Below are 23,353 nucleotides of genomic sequence, written 5' to 3' on the forward strand. Positions count from 1 at the left end.
ATGTTAAACTGTAAAGGGTAATCAGTAAGAAAATTGATCAACTTCCCATGAAACAATCTTTGCGATGAGTTTTAAAACACTAAAGCACCTCTGAATATCTGTAAAGCGTGGCCTACCATTAATCAAAATACATTTTGACCCTTGAAAAACACAGGTTTGAACTGCATGAGTCCCATGAGGATTTTTTTCAACCAAATGCAGATTGAAAATAGAGTATTCACAGCATGTGAAAACCCAAGCGTATGGAGGGTCAACTTTTCCTATATGTGGGTTCTGCAAAGCCAACTACAGAATTTAAGTATGCATGGATTTTGGTATATGCAGGGGTCCGAGCAATTGCCAGTGTCTGCTGAGGAATGACTATATAAGAAACTCCATTCTAAGAAAATTGCTGTTTTTGCATTCAAAAATTTGACAAAGTAGATAAGCTTACATGCAATGCAAATAGCCAATGAGATTAAAAAGTTTCAGTTACCACTAGGTGCTGCTCAAGAAATGACTGTTGCCTTTTATTTCAAACACTGGCGCGTCAGTCCCCATCCAGTTTATCAACCCTCTAATCTGCTTTTTGGTTTTAAAGAAGAAAAATTGGAACAAGACAAATACCAAGTATGTCCATTTCCCAAATGGAAAATATATATTTAAATAAAGACCATACTGCACACCAAAGGTAAAACAAATACTTTTATTGCACATTTATAAAATCTGCATAGTTGTATCAATTTTTTTCCCTTTCATGATTCCATTAATCTTTAAAATTTGGTTAAAACACAATATCCAATCAGAAGCCTTTTAAAAATGATCAACGGGAAGTATTTTTCTCTACATATACATATATATATAGTTTTGCATATGTATGCTGGTTTTTTCTTTTTTTTTTTTTTTTTTTTTTTTGTACAAACCCACATCCCTTACTTTTAAGGGCAAAAAAGAAGGCCGGGTACGATGGCTTGTCTGGCTTGTCTGCAATCCCAGACTTTGGGAGGCTGAGGGAGGCAGATAGATCACTTGAGGCCAGGAGTTAGAGATCAGCCTGGCCAATATGGTGAAACCCCATCTCTACTAAAAATACAAAAATTAGCCAGGTGTGGTGGTGCATGCCCGTAATTCCAGCTATTCGGGAGGCTGAGGCACGAGAATCACTTGAGCCCAGGAGACAGAGTTTGCAGTGAGCTGAGATTGCACCACTGAACACCAGCCTGGGCGACACAGTGAAACTGTCTCAGAAAAAAAAAAAGAGCAAAAAAGAGGAGGTGGACCAAAATGGTCTTTGGGCCAGCAGTAGCCCTATTGACTGTTTTTGACAATTTTTAGGTATTAGAAAATTTTACCTAAATGACTAATAACTATTAATGGATGATCTTCAGTCAAGTTACACAATGCTCTTCTGTCTAAAGTCCTTAATACTTTACTTTCTTTCACTGAGGACTGAGTATGAGGTTTTCTGGTTTAAAGATAGAAAAGAAAGGAGAGAGACAGGTCTCTTTTGACTTTTCAACATCTCACTGCCATGTGAGCTTATATTCTACCCACACGTAAAAGGGTGCAGTTCATCAGCAACCCATTTTGTTATCTCCTGGCAAGAGCCAGGCAAGGTTTATATTTCTAATCTCTTGTAGTTAAGAATTTTTAAATGTCATCTGTATTTGATAAAATAACTAGTAGCTGTTCATCTGGTTCAGGTTCTCATGAATCATTCTTCTATTCTGCTGTCAAAAATATTTATGCCTGAAGGATAATTTTAAAAGTGGCAAGAGGCTTAGAAAAGCCTAAGCATTGTTGTAGGTACAAGGCATTTCAGGTCTTCTGGCGTAATTCAACACCTTAATACACTGCTTTCTGCCTTTTCTAGTGAAACAGCGTTTATGATTTTGTACCTAAAAAGTGCAATTTTATTTTCAATCCTTCTTTACACATGCAGCATGGTTGGGGTCTGATCGGAATCTTATGTGCCCACCTAATCCTTTTCCCAAGGTGAGCGCTATGACAACGAACTTCTGTGCAAGAGGCAGGCAGCCAGGAACCAGAATGGGCCTTGAACATGTGGGAGCTTATTTCACTGTCACAGTTGAAACTCCCTGAATTGACTCCATGACAGCTGCAAATCGGCTACATAGGTCATAGGGAGAATTGGGTCGAATAGTTGGAGGCTCTTTCAAGACGATGATTTCTGCAGAAGGATCTAGAAGTCTGGGTAGAAACTCCCCTAGGCACAGCTGCAGATTTTCTGTGGAGGGAAAACAGATGGTTACATATACAGCTAAACAGATTTCTGAGTAAAAGTGAACAAGCCTTCTATTAGCCCCTTACCTAACCTCAAAGGTCAAAGCATTATGCTGGCCAGCTACTAATAAATGATTATTCCTTCAGGCCAAACCAGGAGCAAAGGCAAATAAACCAAACTTTAGCTCACTGCTATATAACAACTATATAATTACTTTATTACGAAAGGGTCTTCTAACCAATTGTCTTCTTAAAATACAAGGAGTAGATATGATACTCTAGCATAGATATGATGGTAATTATTTTCTTTCAAATGTTTACAATATATCAGTGTATATACATGGTTTTAAATCAGGGGTGTACAGTCTTTTGGCTTCCCTGGGCCACACATGAACCTCACTAACAATAGCTGATGAGGTTAAAAAAAAAATTCATAATGTTTTAAGAAAGTTTAGAAATTTGTGTTGGGCTTCAGGTTGGACAAGCTTGGTCTAAATAAAAACTGAAGACAGTAAAGGGAAACACATGGCAACTAGCTATTACAGGATTTTTAAATAAATACTATCAACTTAAACACTTGAACAAGTCAATGGAATATCTTTTTTTTTTTTTTTTTGAGACGGAGTCTCACTCTGTCGCCCAGGCTGGAGTGCAGTGGCGCCATCTTGGCTCACTGCAAGCTCCGCCTCCCGGGTTCACGCCATTCTCCTGCCTCAGCCTCCCGAGTAGCTGGGACTACAGGCGCCCGCCACCACACCCGGCTAATTTTTTGTATTTTTAGTAGAGACGGGGTTTCACCATGTGAGCCAGGATGGTCTCCATCTCCTGACCTCGTGATCCGCCCACCTCAGCCTCCCAAAGTGCTGGGACTACAGGCGTGAGCCACTGCGCCCGGCCTTTTTTGTTTGTTTTTTAAAGATAGGGTCTCACTCCAAGCTGGAGTGCAGTGGTATGATCTTGGGTCACTGTAGCCTCGGCCTCCCAGACTCAAGCAATCCTCTCACCTCAGGCTCCTGAGTAGCTAGGACTACACTATACCCAGCTAAGTTTTCATTTTTTGTAGAGGCAGGGTCTCACTATGTTGCCCAGGCTGGTCTCAAACTCCTGGGCTCAAGTGAGCCACCCACCTTGGCCTCCCAAAGTGCTGGGATTACAAGTGTTAGCCACTGTGCCCAGCCCCATCAATAGAGTATCTCTATGTCAGTGAGAACCTAACAAAGAGGATTCATATCAGAATATATAACAATTTTCCAAGTCTACTGAACTCACCTAAAAACAACCAGCTTTACATTCCCTCCTCAAGATGCTTTAAACAAGCAAGGACAGTCCACTAATTAATCTCGAAGTCATCATAGTTAATATGCTATATAACTTCAAGCCACAGAAAAAATTCATCAAGGCACCCCTCCCATAACCATACTCTGCATGATTTTTTTTTTTTTTTTTTTTTTGGATATGGAGTCTCATTCCGTGGCCCAGGCTGGATTGCACTGGTGCTATCTCGGCTCATTGCAAACTCCGCTGCCCAGGTTCAAGTGATTCTCCTGCCTCAGCCTCCCGAGTAGCTGGGATTACAGGCGCCCATCACCACACCTAGCTAGTTTTTGTATTTTTAGTAGAGATGGGGTTTCGCCTTGTTGGCCAGACTTGGTCTTGAACTCCTGGCCTCAGGTGATCTGCCCACCTCGGCCTCTGAAAGTGCTGGGATTACAGGTGTGAGCCACTGCGCCCAGTCAGATTTTGATTTTTAAACTATAAAAGAGTTCATCTTTTGGCACATGAGAGAGTAATGGAAGTCTGACATTCCTGGAGAGCAGTGACTTTTTTCAAACCAGGCTTGTTGGTTGCCCATGGAGGTGATTTGGCAGTCATGGGGAAGCTAAAGGGAGGTTAAGAGGGGCAGAGGCCCAGGCTCCCTCCTCTTGTTTCAATAGAGCAGATCCATTTTTAATTTACTTATATGCTAGAAGGTTCCAATTCCTTAAAAAGTTTTGGCAACCAGTGCTATCAAGTGAGAACACTGAAATTTCTAGAGTTCTCAAAACCTTAGAATATTATTACCAAGAGCATATACCTGCAATATCTTGCCCAAGGTAAGAGCACCAATGGTTTCTCATGACCTCAATGGCATCCAGATCATCCTTGGAAATGTCATTATTAATGATAAGGTGAATGCAGGGGATGATCAGTTCATTCATCACATTAATGCCCTCAGTTACGGAGTGATCATCATTTGTTTCAAAAAGAGAAGCTGCTTTGGCATTCAGCTCCTACAGATAAAAGGTAGAATTAGGTGGGGAAAAGTCTGAAAAAGATAAATATCTCTTTAATAACAGTCTAAACAAGTGGTTCCCAAACTTTACTGCACATTGGATGTACTTAGGGATCTTTAAAAACTACTGATGCCTGGTTCCCACTTCTGATAAACTGATTTAATTAGTGTTTAGATGACCGGGACACTGGGATTTTATGAAAGCTCCCAAAGTGATTCTAATGCTGTAAAGTTTATGACCCATTGGCCTAAACTTGTAAGTCAAGGTCATGCTTAACACCTGTTTCAACCAAAGACCTGTTCACTGGTTGTCTATCTCCTCTGAGCATCAGAATCACCTGCAGAAGACACACTGATGCCCAGGGCCCTTCCCAGGGATTCTGGTTTAATTGCTAGGGAGAGGCCTGAGCTTCACGACTGTCTGAAAGCTCCCTATATGATTCTGATGCACACTAGGGGTTGGGACTCAATAATGGAAAGAGTTTAAATCCCTATAATTGCATTACTTCAGAAGCTGAGTAGGATATTCAAAATGTCAATCTATTTGGTGATTTAAAATATAAAAACATGGCTCTAATAAAATTCAGATCCATCAAACCAACAAGATCCCTTTTCAGCTTCAAAGTGGCCCTGCCACACCTATAACTAATACAGATGTCAAAGTATAAATCAGAAAATAAAGCTATTGAGTATATGTCATGACTTAATCTCACCCATTCGGTATGAACAAGGTAAAGGCAGTGGTAGAAATATTGGCCTGACTTCTGTGAAGGGCAAATTTGCTGGGTATTGGTGAAAACACACACAAGCCCACACTCTGAAGGCAGGCCACCCCTTTACAGTTCTCCAAAGGACACATATCACATAAACCCCTGGGGAGGCAAGGGGATGTAGGTCTGCCTTTCCATGTAGTTATACAGTGCAAATCAGGTCAGGAGAGAGTTAGTCTTCACTAGTATGTGACGATGATGTTATCAGAACAGCAGGACCAATTCTTACAGTTCCTACCTTTATTTTAAAAAAATGGAGTGTCAGAAGTCACTAAAACTTTAAGTCTACCAGCTTAAATGTGAACATGGAAAAAATGCTGCATTCCTTCCACACACATTTATTACATGCTTCCTACATGACAGGCACAGAGGAAATGGCTGAGTGAGAAAAGGATCTGAGCTCAAGGAATTTACAACCTAGTAGGAAAGCAATGTGATAAAATCTATAATGCAGGCATACATGAAGGGCACACAGAGGGATGACTGATTCTCATCTTAACTTCTATCAGTTATCATTGAAGAAGAATGACATTCACTAAAAGTAACTGAAAAAAAACCTGTTCCAATGTAAAACTGTTCATGAGAATTTTGGGGGGAAATCTACAACCTGCTGGAGATAGTCTGTTTTGAAAGCCATATATTTTCCTGGCTTCAAGGAGCAGAGGTAAACAACAAAAAAACCTTAAGGCTTTACAAACAGTACAAACCAGAAGGCATTTTCTTCGGTATAAAGCAATCACGGATTCTTTGACCCCCCGGCGGGGCCCCTTCATCAGCAGGGCGGCATTGCTCTGGTAGGCATATACCAGGTAGGAAAGTGCCTCTTGGTACCTTAGAAAAATGGGAGATAAACAACAGCTGAGTGCTCTTTTACTAAAATCTAGGGCTTAGACCTCACTTTTCCCCATTTCAAGAACCTACTTGGCTGCAATTCTGAAAAAGTGAAGGGCCAAAGACCGTAGCCAGTCTCACCTCTTCTACAAATTGGCCTAGCCATCCAAAGCAAATATGAAACTTCCCTAGGCCTCAGGTTTTCCCATCTCTAAAACAAGAAATGCTCACTAGGGTCTATGTCAACTCAAAAATTCATTTTCCGAGTTCATCTTCATTGATCACAAAGACAGCCTGGCACAATATTATCTCGCAGCTAATACATCTCATCATGTGAAGGATGAAAAACCATGTGTGATGTTTAGAGCAAAACCGAAGCACTGCAAGAGAAGAGGCACACTAGTGTATGTGACAAGGGAGGTTATGCATGGCTGTGACTCTTAGTATTCCCAGGTAGGCATCTACAGAGAACAGCATCCTGACTAATAATCTTGGTAAAATAAAAGGCCAACATACTTTCCTTTTTGATAGAGTTCTAGGCCTGTTAGGAGATACACAGACACTTTTCGGAACAAACTATAATCTTCATGCCACTTCTGAAAAAGAATGACGATTATTAATAATCATGATCATAATAGATTGTTAGTGTCCTTCCCATCTAAGTTTTAAATTCATTACAAGTATTTACTGAGCACATCTGGCTAGCCACAAAAATAACAAACAAAAGCTTTCAGATAAAAACCTACTCAACATTTAAAATAAAAGTCTACCACTGACCTTAATTTTCAATGTTCTGTTCCTTTCACTTGAGTAACAGAAGTACTTATTTCCTACGAGCTTCGGATTTTATCCTAATTTCTAACAGCTATGTAAAAGATATTCAGCTCTAGCTTAAGTGAATGACCTCTTTAGGACTGGTAAAACCATCCAGATATTGAAAATATGGAAGGACACGGACATTTCTAGTCATACAGAGCAAGTTCAAGTTCAGTAAGTGTGGTGAATACACCTTGGGTGGTACATAACATTGTTTTACATAGGATGCAATTGAAAACATGTGTAGCTATGTATTTTAATGCGTATTTTTAAAACTTTATCATTTAAAACAAACCAAAAGCATGATTTCAAGAATTTTACTGCCTAGGACAAGGCTAAAATAGGTATTTAAGGGAAGTGAAATGTTGACTCACTCTAATTGAAGAATGAAAATAAAGAGACCTGCTATTCTGAGGGCAAGAAAATATCATTTATCCATTCTTTACCAGGATTTTGAGGGGAAAGTGGAAGAACAAGTCAGTTTGTAATAGCACAAAATTGTTTATTTTGCCTCAGGTACCATTTACCTCAGGAATTAATGTTTTTGCTCTATAGACTTAAAGAAAAGACTTTACCTTGTACTCTTCCATATTCATGTCATCTGGACCAATTTCCTTCAGTTTCGCTTGAGCCACCTTCATAATGCTGATTGATCTGTGTGGGACAAAGTTCAGAAAGCAATGAAAAGGCACAGGGCAAAACTTCCCCAACAGAGGAGTCCATCTAGCCCAACCCAGACCAAGAAGGGATTCACCTGAATATTCTCTTCTCACCTTTCATCATAGCTAAGATTTTTATCTGCAAACTGTTCCAGAAGGGTTCGTTCTACTACCCTTTTGGGTGCTTCATTTTGGAAAAAGTAGACAAGGACATGCTGAAGTCGAGGATCACTGTGAGAGGTGGGGGTCTCTTTGGCAAGCTGATAGAGCCTGGAGTATTCTTCATGGAATGCCTATTAAGGGCAGAATCAATGGTTAGAAAATAGTGTGCTGTGGGCTTCTGCACACAGAAATTGATGCCTGGGAGCTAGGCAGTCTCTTGACTCTAAAAAGACTTCTAAAAAATTCATGTCGAATTACAAAAACAACTATGGAATTTTTAAGTTTCTTGCATTTCATAAGGGATGATACTCTTTTAGCATTCTGGCACCAAAAACATACTGTACTTTTTTTTTTTTTTTTTGAGACAGAGTATCACTTTGTCACCCAGGCTGGAGTTCAGTGACATGATCACAGCTCACTGCAGCCCTGAACTCCTGGGCTCAGGTGATCCTCCCACCTCAGCCTCCCAAGTAGCTGGGACTGCAGGCATATACCAGCATGCCCAGTTAATTTTTGTATTTTTGATAGAGATTGGGTTTCGCCATGTTGCCCAGGCTGGTCTCAAACTCCTGAGCTCAAGCAATCCACCCACTTTGGCCTCCCAAAGTGCTGGGATTACAGGCATGAGCCACTGCGCCCAGCCTACTGTACTCTTAAGAAATTCAGTTTTCTCATAAAGTTCTCAGAAAAACAAATATTTAGTTTTAATTGTTATAAAAGGCAGATCCTTGCGTGTCAATGACTTAAACTTAAAGCATCTATACAAATGCAATTTTACTCAAGTATTTTTAAAAACACGGCCTACTTTGTTATGGCCTCAAAATTACAAAGGCACAATCTAACTCAGTGTTACTAACAGACAACTCCTAACAACAACAATGAAAAGCCCTCTAGGCTAGGTGTCACAGAGAATGTTACTGCTAGCCAAGGCTGGGTTAGGGTCAAGAGAAGAGAAGTGAACAGCTTGTTCATCAGTTGGACAGGAAAGGAAGTCTCATATTTCACTTCACGAAGACTTTTTTTTTATTTTTTGGAGACAGGGTCTCACTCTGTCACCCAGACTGGAATGCAGTGGCACAATCATGGTTCACTGCAACCTTGAACACCTGGGCTCAAGTGATCCTCCTGCCTCAGCCTCCAAATTAGCTGGGACTACAGGTATGTGCTACCATGCCCAGCTAATTTAAAAAAAAAAAAAATTCCTTAGTAGAGATGGGGGTCTCACTATGTTGACCAGGCTGGTTTTGAACTCCTGGCTTCAAGCAAGCCTCCCTCCTGGGCCTCCCAAAGTGCTAAATTACAGGTGTGAGCCACTGTGCCCAGTCCTTTTTATTTTTAAAGAGATGGGATCTCGTTATGTTGCCCAGGCTGGAGTGCAGTGGTGCAATCACAGTACATTTCAGCCTCCAACTCCTGAGCTCAAGTGAGCCTCTACTTCAGCTTCCTGAGTAGCTGGGACTACATGCACACACCACCACACCCAGCCTTAACTCCATTTTTTCCCTTCTTATAGAATTATTTCCCCAATATTATGATGCCTATATTGTAAGAATTAGAATTTTAAAAACAGAGATACCTTAATCAGCCCTGCTTCAGACCCATCTCGGTCAAAGGTCTGACGGGCTTTAGCTATGGCCAGGATGACCCCTTGCATGGCAGGGCTCAGCATCACCTACCACAAGGGGGCACAAAACACAGAGAGAAAGGAGAGAAGAAAGGTTCAGCAGAAGACTGTATGAAAGCAGGCTGAACAGAGTGCTAAAGGGCAGCAGAGCAGTGTGCTCTTCGGCCAGCATGTATTGCAAGCTGAGTTTCACACACCCATTCCTATGTGCACCCACTGCCTCTGTCCTTCTATATAATGTCAACACCCTGCCCAAGACAAGCTATTCCTACACTCTATGTTCTAATTCAGTAGGATGAAGAAAGATGTATGCCTAAAAATATCTCCCAATATGGCACTGCTGAAGAATTAAGTTAAATTATAGTTCTCAGAGGGGAAGTGTCTAAGGTCAGAATTCCAATTTAGTTCTGTACTTTGGGTGTATATCTTAAACACACAAATACTTTAGAGTTTTACTAGGATAAACAGTACATTTAAAATAGTCTGGAAACTAGCGACTATACAAATATGACTCCCTAAAGTAAAAACTTTTCAAGGACTTTTTTTTTTTTGGGGAGACAGAGTCTCGCTCTGTCGCCCAGGCTGGAGTGCAATGGCGCGATCTCAGCTCACTGCAACCTCCGCCTCCCGGGTTCAAGCGGTTCTCCTGCCTCAGCCTCCCAAGTAGCTGGGATTATAGGTGTATGCCACCATGCCCAGCTAATTTTTGTATTTTTAGTAGAGACAGGGGTTTCACCATGTTGGCCAGGCTGGTCTTGAACTCCCGACCTGAGGTGATCCACCCGCCTTGGCCTCCCAAAGGGCTGGGATTATAGGCGTAAGCCTCCGTGCCCAGCCTTGTCAATGATTTTTTTTTAAATACCCCACAGGAAAAAAATAGAAATCTGAGAGAGACAGAATTCATTATTGTTTATGTGCAGTGCAACTGAAGAGGAGACAGACAACAAACAACTTGGGGTTCTATAGCTTCTTCCTATAGAATTCCTTTACAATTAAAAATAACTTCAATCCACATTTGTTTAGCTCACTAGACAACTGAAAAATTTATATCTGGAGGTAAAACAATGGACTAATATCCAAAAAAAAGATTCCCTGTTTTAAATTAGAAGGCAATCTTTGGTCCATAATACCAAAAAGGGAACTTAATTTTACTTTTCTGAGCAATCTAGACTCTGCAGTGGCCCCATTAAGTATAAGCCTGGGTAGATATACATATGCTGGGAGCACTATACAATAGAAACATGGCTATCTTTTAAATAATGGTAACTAAGGTCAAAACCAAATAGGCTTTCTTGACAATCATTTTTTGCAACAAGAAAATATCAGCTATTGGCAGATACTTAATATAGTCACAAGAGAAGGAAATATAAGACTGACAACAGACAACTATATCCTGCACTCATCTCTGTACCTCCTCATCATATCCATCTGCATCAGATCTAACCAGAATCCTTCCCACACTGGGAATCTCGACTTCAGAGACCTCAGAATTAGGCTGGGCAGTAGACTCTGCATCATTAGCCTTTGGGGGCTGTTCTGACTGCTCTGCAAGGTTTGTTTCCTGGGGCATGGGCTTCTTGGGTTCAGCTTCTTTAAGCTGTGGCAGCAGAGTGGGGAGAAAGAGTAAGAAAAAACAGGAGAAATAAATAGGGGTTGGTTAAATGCAGCAGAGACACAGAATAATAGAAATGTGAGAAAACTGGCCATCGCTGCTGAAAGCCCGGCTCTCCTGAACTTGGGCTTCCCAGTCATTCTCACCTCACTCAGTGCCGCTTCTACACCGCTCTTCTCATAGGCACGGGCTGTGTTTGCAATAGCCTGGGCAGTTTGCTCCTTTACAATCACAGCATGCTCAGATGACAAGCAGCGAACCCCATGAGAAGAGGCTACTGAAGGCTCTGATAAAGAATTGTACAAAGGTCTTAGCATCTAATGATAAGTAGTCTAGAACGCTCAGATAAAAAGCAAGCAGAATGTATACAGTTTAATATACAACCCTGTTGACACAGCTTTTTACAAAAGCCTATGCAGATTTTCCCTAGAAATTAATAACTATAAGAAATGGCTACTTCAGCAAGAACTCTATTGATAAAGTCTGTAAACTTTGAACCCACAGATGATTCTGTAAAATTGAATGCACTCCCAACTTTGTCATATTTCTATCCATTAAGAAAACTTTCTACAAACAAGCATCTTTTAGGAAGATCACCTTTGGAGAATGGTTTTCATAAAGTCTACCTATTAACCCTATCATAGTTTCTCCCATAACCTGGGAAATAAGCAAAACTATATACACAGTGAAGGTCACAGGTAGTTAGTCTTTCTGATACTGCTTCTGTTCATCAGAAATCACATTCTAATGCCACAATTCATTCCATCAGGTTGTACCTGGCATACCAACTGTATATGAAATATACTGTGAAGACTGTGGCATCACCTAGCCAGCTGAAGGGTATAGGGCTGGCTAGGGGAGTACAGCATGAGATGTTACTGGATCACTGGCATAAATGCCTTCTCAGATACCTTGTGATGTAGAGTAGTCCTGTGATGAGGAGTTGGTGGAGGACTCCATTTGAGGGATTTTGCAAGACTGCTCTTCTTCCCACTCCTCTACTTCCTGCTCAAACCGCCAGTTATCCTCCTGAATGTAATGCTTGAGTTCCACAGATAGGGCTTCCACTTCTGACATTTGATCTGATTCAGTTGGGGCTGCCTCTGAGGAAAAGCAAAGATAGAGTTAAAAGGTCACAAGGAACCAAAACATCCTTTTTAGAAAAGAAGAAAGCAGGGTATTTCATCTTTATCTTACTCCTAACTAAGACTACATACACATAGAATCCATCAGAAATGCAGGCTGAGTATCTCTTATCCAAAATGATTGGGACTAGAACTGTTTTGGACTTCAAATTTTTTTCATATTTTAGAAAATCTGCACCATTAGTTATAGTTGAGCATCCCAAATCCTAAAATCCAACATCTGAAATTCAAAATGCTCCAATAAGCATTCCCTTTCAGCATCATGTAATGAAAAAGGCTCATAAAGTTTTGTGGATTTTGGAGCATTTGGGATTTTGGATATTCACATGTGGGATGCTCAACCTGTATGGACAATGTAAGGGCAACAATTGATAACAGTGCCTGACATTTAGTAGGCACTCATTAAACATCTGCTAAGTGAATGAATAACACAGAGTTAAAGATATGGAAAGTGGGCCGGGTGCAGTGGCTCACGCCTGTAATCCCAGCACTTTGGGAGGCCAAGGCAGGCCAATCACTTGAGGTAGGAGTTCAAGACCAGCCTGGCCAACATGGTGAAACCCTGTCTCTACTAAAAAAAATACAAAAATTAGTCAAGCGTGGTGGCACATGCCTGTAATCCCAGCTACTTAGAAGGCTGAAGTGGGAGAATCGCTTGAACCTGGCAGGAGGAGGTTGCAGTAAGCTGAGGTTGCGCCACTGCGCTCCAGCCTGGGAGACAGAGTGAGACTCCATCTCAAAAAAAAAAAAAAAAAAAAAAAAAAGATTTGGAAACTGGTCACTGTCAATCACTGGATATACCAATCATTTCAGGGAAATTCAGAAAATCATTAGAGCCAATAAAAATTTCAAGATAAACAGTTTTATCCATTTAACCACTGCATTTGGTGGATAAGAATGTCCATTTCAAAAAGGTTAGAGATGAATTTCAAGACATTTATACCACTAACTTTCATACAATTCAGTACTATGAGAAAGCAATTTGATACAATGGTGAAATGGTCAATAATACCTGGCTTTAATGGCAAGGATATCAATGACATATAAAATTTCATTTTCTAACCCTGTGACCAAAACAAACAAAAAAAGTCTATAGCAGATTAACACATTCACTTACTGGTTGCCATTAATCAGCCTTTTCACTAAGCAAATGACAGTTTCCACTTGTTTGTTTCTATAATAGAAAAATAAACTATGCATGCAATAACAAGGCTCCTATATACTAACAACAGCTAGTATATTCAAGCAGCTATTCATTCCTTCGCAGCATAAATATACAATTGTGAAGATTACTTACTGTTCAATTATCATTCTCTCCATTCCCTAATCCCCAACCACACTAGCAAATCAGAAAGATAACGTGCTGCCTGGACAGAACACCTTACATGTTTGTTTTTTTTGAGACAAAGTCTCACTCTGTTGCCCAGGCTGGGTGCAGTGGCACGATCTCAGCTCACTGCAACCTTTGCCTCCCAGGTTCAAGCAATTCTCCTGCCTCAGCCTCCCAAGTAGGTGGGATTACAGGTGTGTGCCACCATGCCCAGCTAATTTATGTATTTTTAGTAGACACAGGGTTTTACCATGTTGGCCAGGTTGGTCTTCAACTCCTGGCCTCAAGTGATCCGCCCGCCTTGGCCTCCCAAAGTGCTGGGATTACAGGCGTGAACCACCATGCCGGGGCGATGTTTTCTTACTTACGCCACACAGTAAAGTTTGAATACTAAAGGCAAAAGCTTTCTACTATCTTACTTATAAAATGTTCATCATAAGACCTCTCATAGAGGATGTGAAAGAAAGAGAGAATAATGTAAATTGAAAACACCACAGAATTTGGAGAATTGTATTTGAATCTTGGGACTGCCATTTATTGACTGTGTGATTACTCAACTTTAGAACCCTTTGGAATCTGTTATCCAGCTGGAAAATGAAGATGACAACATTTTCCAACTCTTTCCCTCCTTTTCACAGCTGTAAGTTCTTAGAGAAATAAAAGTTTGAAAGCACGCTTTAAGGAGTAAAGTACCAATATAAATGATAATTATTATTGCTCTCTGCATGAGTAGTAGTATTACAACAACTGTGAAACTATTCAGGCAAATACACCTGTAAAATTTAGTTATTCTGGGCCCCACAACTGTAATCCCAGCACTTTGAGAGGCCGAAGCAGGCGGATCACCTGAGGTGAGGAGTTCAAAACCACCCTGGCCAAGATGGTGAAACACCGTTTCTACTAAAAATACAAAAATCAGCTGGGCATGGTGGTGGGCACCTGTAATTCCAGCTGCTTGCGAGAGTGAGGCAGGAGAATCACTTCAACCTGGCAGGCGGAGGTTGCAGTGAGCTGAGATTGCGCCACTGCACTCCAGCCTGGGCGACAAAGCAAGACTCTGTCTCAAAAAAAAAAAAGAAAGAAAAAATTTAGTTATTCTCCAAAGGGTGCAAAAATATATGTACTATCAGCACCATAAGATGGGACAAGAAAAAAAAAAAAGATGCCACTAAAAACAACAACAACTAGAGAATTAAAGTCTATCTATGAGTAAATTTTAAAAATATGTATATTCCACACAATGAATTACTATATAGTTGTTAAACAGTTAAGATTCTTTTACTAAAAATATAGAGATTGCTAAATACTCGATTAATGAAAAAGGTTCAGAGTTGAATGGAAAAATAATCTACTTGGGGAAAAGGGGGAGGGGAAGATACAGATAAATAGAATCTAGCATATGTATACAATGTGTCTTGAAGACTACATAAGAAACCTAACATTGTATACTTGTTGGGAGTGGGACCCATGGTCAAGGAAGAAAGTAGTAAAGCAAACTTGTTTTTCCTTTTCATTTCCTTTTATACTGTCTATATTTTTAAAATCTATTATTATATAATAGTAAGTTGTAAATTTTTTAAAAAGCAGTACAAGACTGTTCTTCTCCCTGAGCAGTACAGATTTTCCCCAATCTATAGATTCTGCCAAGATATTTTTACCTGCATTGAAGTAGGGTAGTTTGTCATTAATGTACATCAGACAGTAAGCACTAACATTTCTCAGGCCTCCATAGGAATCTCTTTCAACTTCTTCCCAGGAAGATTCAGTAACAGAGATGTCATTGTACTTGAGCCAGCTCTGTCGGGGTTGATTATAGATATAGGCCCAATAGTGTCCAGCATTTGCTTGTCCTTCATGAACAAGAACTGCATGCAAGCGATAAGGCACCTGTAAGTCAGAATGTACATTCTCCAGTCAGGTGAAGCAAAGTAATCTGATAAAGTTTAGGTTATTAAGAAATTACTGTTTATGATGTGATTAATGTGGGGTTCATATTAAAACATCTTGTTGATTCAAGATGAAGTCCACAAAAACACAGCCTTGGAATTGATCAATTATGTCTCAGTTCCAAAACCTTGAAAACCAGATCGCTGAACTACATGACCTCTCTGAAGACTCTTTCAACTCTAAACTCCTCAGCTCTAAAACCAAACATAACCTAAACATATGCATCCTTCTAATTCAAAACTCTGTTTATCTAAAAATAGAATCACCTTGACCACTCATGCTGAAAATGCTTAGCATATTTGGGACCTACAAAGGTTAGCAGCTATTTTGTTCCATGCCTATTTTATTTGGCAACAAAATTTAAGTTAACATATTTAATTCAGCCACATGCTTCTTAGAGTTAAGTGACCACTTATCTATCTGGAGTGAAGACCCTTTTAATGACATACTTGTTTGTTACAACATTTGAAAAGCACATTTGTGTATTTTCAATATAGAGAAAATAGAGCAATGCTTAAATGCTAACTAAATACTGGTAAAAGAGATGAAAGTCAGTCACAGAATCAAATTAAATTTACACTTACTTTGACCTATTTTAATTACTGGTGAAGATTTTTGAATTAACACAAAAGAAAAAATGGGGAAGCCTGCGTTTTACATGGTGCATTCCTGTTAAGCAATGGGACTGTGCCTCAATGCCATTCTAGAAACAGGGCTCTCCTCCTCCAAGCCATTCTGCCCATTCCAGTCATTCATACAGAAGCCACTGAAAGTCCATGCCCCTAACCAGAATAGGTTCAGAGACACTCCTGGAGGCTCTTTACCCCTCCATTCCCAGAATTTATTCTAACAAACACCTCTGTGGATAGTTAAGAATTTCTGTCCTAACTCTCTTTTGGAATTTATTATTACAGAAATAAAGCTTGAAAGCATGTTGTTAAATTAAAGATCTTGAAGAATCATGGAACTTTGGGAAAGAAAAGATAACTGCTCTCTAGTTCAGTTTTTCCTACTGCACTACTTAAAGTACCACTTTGTAAGTAATTTTTATTAGTATCTGACAGCAAACCTTTCTATAATATGAAAAAATTCCATGTGGCAGAATTCAAACAAGTATGTGTTAGGTCCTGTTTTTGGTAAAAGGTATATTGCTTTCTTTAGCCTAAAATAAAGAAACAGAACAACATCAATTTATATCTTAAGTTTATTCTTTTATCTTAGGGGGATTCCCATTGGGTTTAAAAGAAAACTATCAAATTTGATTTTTGTATCTACCATTAGCACATGCCTTGACTACTTTCCCATCAATTTTCATTCTACCTGACGAAGGAGAGGATCGCAGTACATCTGTTCAATAGTCTGAGTAGTACTTGCAATACAATTCTTTAAATCTGTTTGGAAAAAGAAAAACAAAAGCTTCATTAAAATGATCTCATTCTATGTCACACAGGCTACTTTAACTAAGCAAAGAATATTGCTAGGGTCCTAATGATTTCAGCTTCCCTCTATGAACCACGAAGCAGCATACAGTTTTAAAGCAGCTAGTACTTTAGGTTATGAAAGCTTTTAGTTCAATATAATTACATTAAGGTTTTAAAACATTATTTTTTATAATTGCCAAAATTTCTTAAAGAGTAAGCTGTTTAGGAAAAGATCTTAATGGGTCACTTGGCTGTAAAATGTATGCCTCAGACAGGATCTGAAATGAGAAAGCAGAACAAAGGGTAAGGCTAAATTTCTCTGAATAGGAATCCGGGAAGAATCTGTATTTTCCATCATCTTTTTGTTCCCTAGACAAAAGGAGACAGGAAGGGGGGTAAGGTTAGTCTGAGCAATATGGGCAATGAGGTCAAAGGGCTTTTTAAGAATACAATGCTGAATAATCCAATTTTACATTGTGCATACTGCTCAAATACCTCATTAACCTTCAGTAAAGCATGCTTCCTATAGAAAAGACTGAAGAGTAGAAGTCCAGAAAAGCTAAATGCTAAATCTGGGTCAACTTAAGCTGGAGTTCAGATAATCTACCACAGAAACAGAAATCAGTTGATGCAGAAAAATCTCAGCAAAGGTGATCGTTTCCCAGAAATTTTGAGGGGGAGATCTTTCCATATCTGTATAATGGGGGTGTGTGAGCCAAGCTTACAGGGCACTAAAAGTGCAAAAGAAGTCACAATTACCATGTCAAAATTCAAAAGCATGGGCCAGACGTAGTGGCTCACACCTACAATCCCAGCACTTTGGGAGGCCAAGGCAGGCAGATCAGTTTTGGTCAGGAGTTTAAGACCAGCCTGACCAACATGGTGAAACCCCATCTCTACTAAAAAAAAAAAAAAAAAAAAATCAGCCAGGTGTGGTGGTACATGCCTATAATCCCAGCTACTTGGGAGGCTGAGCCATGAAAATCGCCTGAACCCGGAAGGCGGAGGTTTCAGTGAGCTGAGATTGCACCACTGCACTCCAGCCTGGGTGATAGAGTGAGACTCCATCTCGGCGGGGGGGAAATTCTGTAGCATGTACAGTAATGTCAGGAAGTGTACCGAGGTGCTTAACCTCCAAATAGTCAAAAACAGAAAAAGCAAAGAGTAACTGACAAATTTTAAAAGAGCCAACCTTGTATATCTTGTTCAATCTCACTCCTCCATCTCTGAAGACAGGTCTTAACAAAATTTATCTCCTCATCTGTGACTGTTCGTGGAGCTGGCTGTGAAGGCATTTCCATGGAAGACCGAGAAGATGTCAGTGGTTTAGACTTGGGTAAAGAATCTTCAGGAGAAGAAAAGGTACTTTGAACATCCTGAGAAGAGCTTTCTGTACTTGTACTGAGGAAGACAAAAATCATGCTCATATGATAATTTCCAAAAGATACCTTGGCCTAAATTATGTACTTTGGAAAGCAAGATGCTATATGAAAAAGTACAGGTATTCAGTGAGCATTAACTCTATAAAGGTACAGAGCCAACCTTTTTCTCTATCATCTCATGTACCACAACTGGCCTGTGAGGTAGATACTTTTCTATCCCTATTTTACCAACTGTGAGCCTAAGGCTTAAATAAATTAAGCAACATGCCCAAGTTCACCAAGCTGGAAGGTAATGAAAATGAATCCAAAGCCAGATCGGCCAGTCTTTAGCTCATGTTCTCTGATCACTGATTATTCCTTCCCATGAGGATGGGAAGAGAAGGAAAATGGAAAAGAGAAGACTAGGCCTGGAAGAATCAAGGAATCAACTACAGAGTTTACAAGATGAAGCCAACTAAAGTGACACTATCCTTCCTGGAACAAAATACACAGAAGCAAGAAAAAGGAAGCATCAGCTGAACATACAACTCACAGGAATACACACTAGGTGACACCTTGGAGAGTTCTGAGAGAAGGGCTTCAAGTCAAACAATCCTAGCTCTACTACTTTAGCTAAATACCCAAGGAAAAAAGTATTAATATCTCATCTACAAAATATAAATGTTAAATTCTTTACGTCTTTTCTGTAAACTAACAGAGAATAAAGCATATCAAGTAAATGTTAATTTCTCTATTGTCAGAGTAAAACTGCAGGTCAACAAACCAGCAGAAACATAAAATAAGCCTCTAATTGTAGTTAGGTTTCTCTTTTACACCAAAGCTGAAGAATATAAACTTCCTTTCCTTTGACTTAAAAAAAAACTCTCACTCCTGCCGGGTGCGGTGGCTCACGCCTGTAATCCCAGCACTTTGGGAGGCTAAGGAGGGCAAATTACGAGGTCAAGAGATCGAGACCACCCTGGCCAACATGGTGAAACCCCATCTCTACTAAAAATACAAAACTCAGCTGGGCATGGTGGCGCGCCTGTAGTCCCAGCTACTTGGGAGGCTGAGGCAGGAGAATCGCTTGAACCCAGAAGGCGGAGGTTGCAGTGAGCTGAGATCATGCCACTGTACTCCAGCCTGGCGACAGAGTGAGACTCCATCTCAAAAAAACAAACAAACAAACAAACAAATAAACCTCACTCCCTCGTCCTCACTCTCTCACATGCACAAAATAATGGAGGAAATCTCTTTTCCCTAAGGTCCATACTTATGGAAAAATAAGCCCAACAAGAGAACAGATATCTCAATTTCAGAGGAGATTACACACATACACCTCCCTGTAATTTTTAAATCTAATACCAAGCACTATTATTTTATTTGATTAAATAGCCTGCCGAACCACTTTTTAAAAATTAAAACTTTACATTTCATAATATACATAAAAAGATTCTATTTTTACAAAAATTAAAAAATTTAAGTAGAATATAAAAAGTGAAAGAGCAGCCCCACTCCTATCCCCAGACTCATGTCACTCCTTAGAGATAATCATTCTTGACATTTGGTATGTTCTATCCAAATAAGCATTTCTATGCATACATGGATGAATAAATATTAATATGTGGGGCGGTGGCAGGGGATGTGTTGGGGAGAATAGTTAAGATTTTTTGACAAAAAAGTCTAACTTTTTATTGAGTATTAGTGTTTTTATTAGCCAGGTAACACATATCAAATGTCCTAGCTACCTTTCATGGCTCCTCTAGGCAATAAAGATTGTTGCACATGACTGGATGGAATAAAATCAGAGGGCTCCTGTGACTTTGCCTCCCTCTGCCTTTACTAGAGAAGCCCCTCTAAGCTGTCCTCTTATTTCTAGCCAGTTCTTTTTCAAGTACTAATTTTCTATTCAAGAATAAGTCTCTCTTTCCTTGATGTTTCTTAGTCATGCATACTTCAAGTGTGTGAGCATGAGATGTTTTGGAAGAGCAGGGCTTGAGGTTTCCTCTGAGAAAGGCCTTTAATGGCAGCTGGCTTGTAGTTCAAAACAAGGCATCACTGGGTGGAGCCTGAACACTATCCTGAACAGTTTGAGAAGCCTCTGAAATAACCCAACCATTCTACGGATAAGACAAATGCACTGGTGGGCCCACTCCCACCCAAGTGACAGTCAGCAAAACCCTTCCCTTTAAGACAAAGAGCTCACAGCTCCTGTGCTCTTATAGGTGACTGTCAATCAAGTACAAAGATGGTGCATAGTTTAAATTATACCAGAAAAACAATACATACCATTAAAAAAAAATGTTTTCATTACCTTTCCTTGGATGTCTGGTCAGAAACCGAGCAGTGCACTGAAGAAAGTGGTAATGTCATATGTGTGTCACTTTCAGGTGGACAGCTTTCTGAGGCAGGTTTTGTACTAGCAAATTCAATAACATATTTCAGCATGTCCGGGAGCGGGAACCGAGCTGGGCCTGAGCCATATTTCACATACCTAAGCGACAAAGACAGTGGTACTCTACTGCCCAAGGCTGTTTTGTATTTTAAGAGTCGCTGACAAAAGATCTGTTTATCACAGCAAGTCAATGGAAAGGCTTATTCCTAGAGGCTATACAATATTTAATAGGGTCCTCAAACAATCTATAGGGTAAAAATTCTCTAACTACAAAACTAAAAATTGCCAACAATCTGAAGTTTTATATCTGGCAGGAAACATTTCGAATGGGCTCCTAATCAAAGTCATGCCAGTTACACTTTCTCATGATGTCATATTACATTTAGGCTTTGGTCATTTATTTATTTTTTATTTTTTGGTTTTTTTGTTTTTGTTTTTGTTTTTGTTTTTTGAGACAGAGTCTCCCTCTGTCGCCCAGGCTGGAGTGCAGTGGCGCTATCTTGGCTCACTGCAAGCTCCGCCTCCTGGGTTCACGCCATTCTCCTGCCTCAGCCTCCCCAGTGGCTGGGACTACAGGAACCCGCCACCAAGCCTGGCTAATTTTTTGTATTTTTAGTAGAGACAGGGTTTCACTGTATTAGCCAGGATGGTCTCGATCTCCTGACTTCGTGATCCACCCGCCTTGGCCTCCCAAAGTGCTGGGATTAAGGGCCACCGCGCCTGGCAATTTTTAAGTCATCATTTTACAACTTTAATTCTTCCCAGGTTTGCTGCATTTTAATACAATACTTACACTAAATCCCAAGAAATTTTTTTCTTTAAGAAACTTATCTTCAATTTTATGACATAACAATTTTCAGCTGGGCATGGTGACTCATGCTTGTAATCCCAGTACTTGGGGAGGCCAAGGCAGGTAGATGGCTTGAAGCCAAGGAGTTCAAGACCAGCCTAGGCAACATCACAAAACCCTGTCTCCACAAAAAATGAAAAAAATTAGCTAGGCATGATGGCACACTCCTGTAGTCCCAGCTCCTTGGGAGGCTGAGGCAGGAGGATCGCTTGAGCCTGGGAGGTTGAGACTACAGTGAGCCAAGATCATGCCACTATGCTCCAGCCTGAGTGACAGAGTGAGACTCTGTCTCAAAAAAAGCAAAACAAAACACCAAAAAAAAAAAAAAACAAAGAAGACAAGACATAATCATTTTCATGTTCATCTACTGAATTCCTTTATACAACTTTTAGGACCAACTACTTCATACAATGTACACCTCTATCAGTTTAGTAGAATCAGAGCAAAAGTGGTTAAAAAAAAGATGTCTATACACAAGAAATTCAATTTTCAAAAATATATCAAGGTTATCTTACGGAAGAAGAAATAGTGAGCATTTTTATTCTTTTTTTTTTTTTTGAGACAGAGTCTCATTTTGTCACCCAGGCTGGAGTGCAGCGGCACGATCTCGGCTTACTGCAACCTCTGCCTCCTGGGTCCAAGCAATTGTCCTGCCTCAGCCTCCCGAGTAGCTGGGACGACAGGTGTGCGATGCCACGCCCAGCTAATTTTTATATTTTTAGTAGAGATGGGGTTTTGCTATGTCAGCCAAGCTGGTCTCGAACTCCTGATCTCAACTGATCCACCCACCTCAGCCTCCCAAAGTGCTGGGATTACAGGTGTGAGCCACTGTGCCTGGCCAACATTTTTATTCTTAAACTGTAAAAGTAATGCATGTACCTGGTACGAAAATTCAAATACAAAAAAGTATAAAACAGACCATAAAAGTCATCTACCTCCATCTCAGTTCTACTACCTAATGGTATCCATTAACAGTTTCTTTTATATTTTCCCAGGACTGTGTCACACATATACAAGCAGATATGTGTAACCTTAAAAAAAAAAAATCTGAAATTTATAATCATTTTATTTTTTCCATTATAAAAATGTATCAAGGGAATAATCAGAATTTTTAGGGGCTTGGTTTACCAAGATAAAGACTAAAAACAATTATTTGTTTATTTATGAGAGAGAGTTGTGCTCTTGTTGCCCAGGCTGGGGTGCAATGGCGTGATCTTGGCTCACTGCAACCTCCACCTCCCCGGTTCAAGTGATTCTCCTGCCTCAGCCTCCCGAGTAGCTAGAACTACAGGCATGCGCCACCACGCTCGGCTAATTCTGTATTTTTAGTAGAGACGGGGTTTCACCATGTTGGTCAGGCGGGTCTGGAACTCCTGACCTCAAGTGATCCACCGCGCCTGGCCAGACTAAAAACCATTAACCCATTTATGCGTAGTGTTCCATTATTGGAATGCTAAGCTTGTGGGAGTTATTTAATATCCTACTGCTCAAGGTCATTGCCAAGGTCTTATTTTTCACCAAAAAAATTTGCAACCTCCAGCATAAATGAGTTAGAAACACTTTACAAATTCTTTTTTAACCTACCAACTGGGACCTACATGAAATAAATCCTCTATAACCTTAGGAAAGAGACTGCTTTCCTAAATCAGAAAAGTTGACTTCCAAGCTACTGTCTTACCTCCACTGCCTTAGAACCCAAAGGAGAACTAAACCTCACCTGCAATGGCACCTCTGGCAGTCAAGTAGGAAGAATAAGCAATGTCCTGAAACAGGCTAGATGCAGACTGTGAGCCAAAAGCAGAGGTTGTGTTAGGAATGGGACCATATAATTTATTATCAAACCAGGATACTTCTGAGAGTGAAAGAAGGTGCTGTTAATTACTCAAGAAGAAGAGGCACAAAATGAGCCATATAGCCACTCTAGTGATCAGGCAC

At 40.1% G+C, this 23,353-nt stretch overlaps 1 protein-coding gene across 22 annotated transcripts in view; it reads right to left on the reverse strand.

The window, feature by feature from the left end:
* Positions 1-671: 671 nt before the first annotated feature.
* The window catches only part of USP28 (ubiquitin specific peptidase 28), a 77,807-nt gene continuing 55,125 nt past the window's right edge, over positions 672-23,353 (reverse strand). For 10 of the 22 annotated variants that reach the window (XM_034933720.3, XM_034933719.3, XM_063608263.1 and 7 more), the window contains 14 exons: positions 20,488-20,667; positions 18,005-18,213; positions 16,712-16,782; positions 15,103-15,331; positions 11,881-12,072; positions 11,116-11,255; positions 10,769-10,954; positions 9,310-9,405; positions 7,686-7,864; positions 7,488-7,566; positions 6,613-6,692; positions 5,973-6,096; positions 4,298-4,493; positions 672-2,227 (listed from right to left, as the gene is read on the reverse strand). In XM_034933720.3, the coding sequence (XP_034789611.1) occupies positions 2,052-2,227; positions 4,298-4,493; positions 5,973-6,096; positions 6,613-6,692; positions 7,488-7,566; positions 7,686-7,864; positions 9,310-9,405; positions 10,769-10,954; positions 11,116-11,255; positions 11,881-12,072; positions 15,103-15,331; positions 16,712-16,782; positions 18,005-18,213; positions 20,488-20,667 (2,137 nt within the window). In that variant the 3' untranslated portion in view covers positions 672-2,051. The remainder of the gene's footprint in view (positions 2,228-4,297; positions 4,494-5,972; positions 6,097-6,612; positions 6,693-7,487; positions 7,567-7,685; positions 7,865-9,309; positions 9,406-10,768; positions 10,955-11,115; positions 11,256-11,880; positions 12,073-15,102; positions 15,332-16,711; positions 16,783-18,004; positions 18,214-20,487; positions 20,668-23,353) is intronic. The other 12 variants (XM_034933730.4, XM_034933729.3, XM_057299255.2 and 9 more) reach the window with 2 other exon arrangements.

This window comes from Pan paniscus, chromosome 9 (assembly GCF_029289425.2).
Source record: "Pan paniscus chromosome 9, NHGRI_mPanPan1-v2.0_pri, whole genome shotgun sequence".
NCBI lineage: Eukaryota > Metazoa > Chordata > Mammalia > Primates > Hominidae > Pan > Pan paniscus.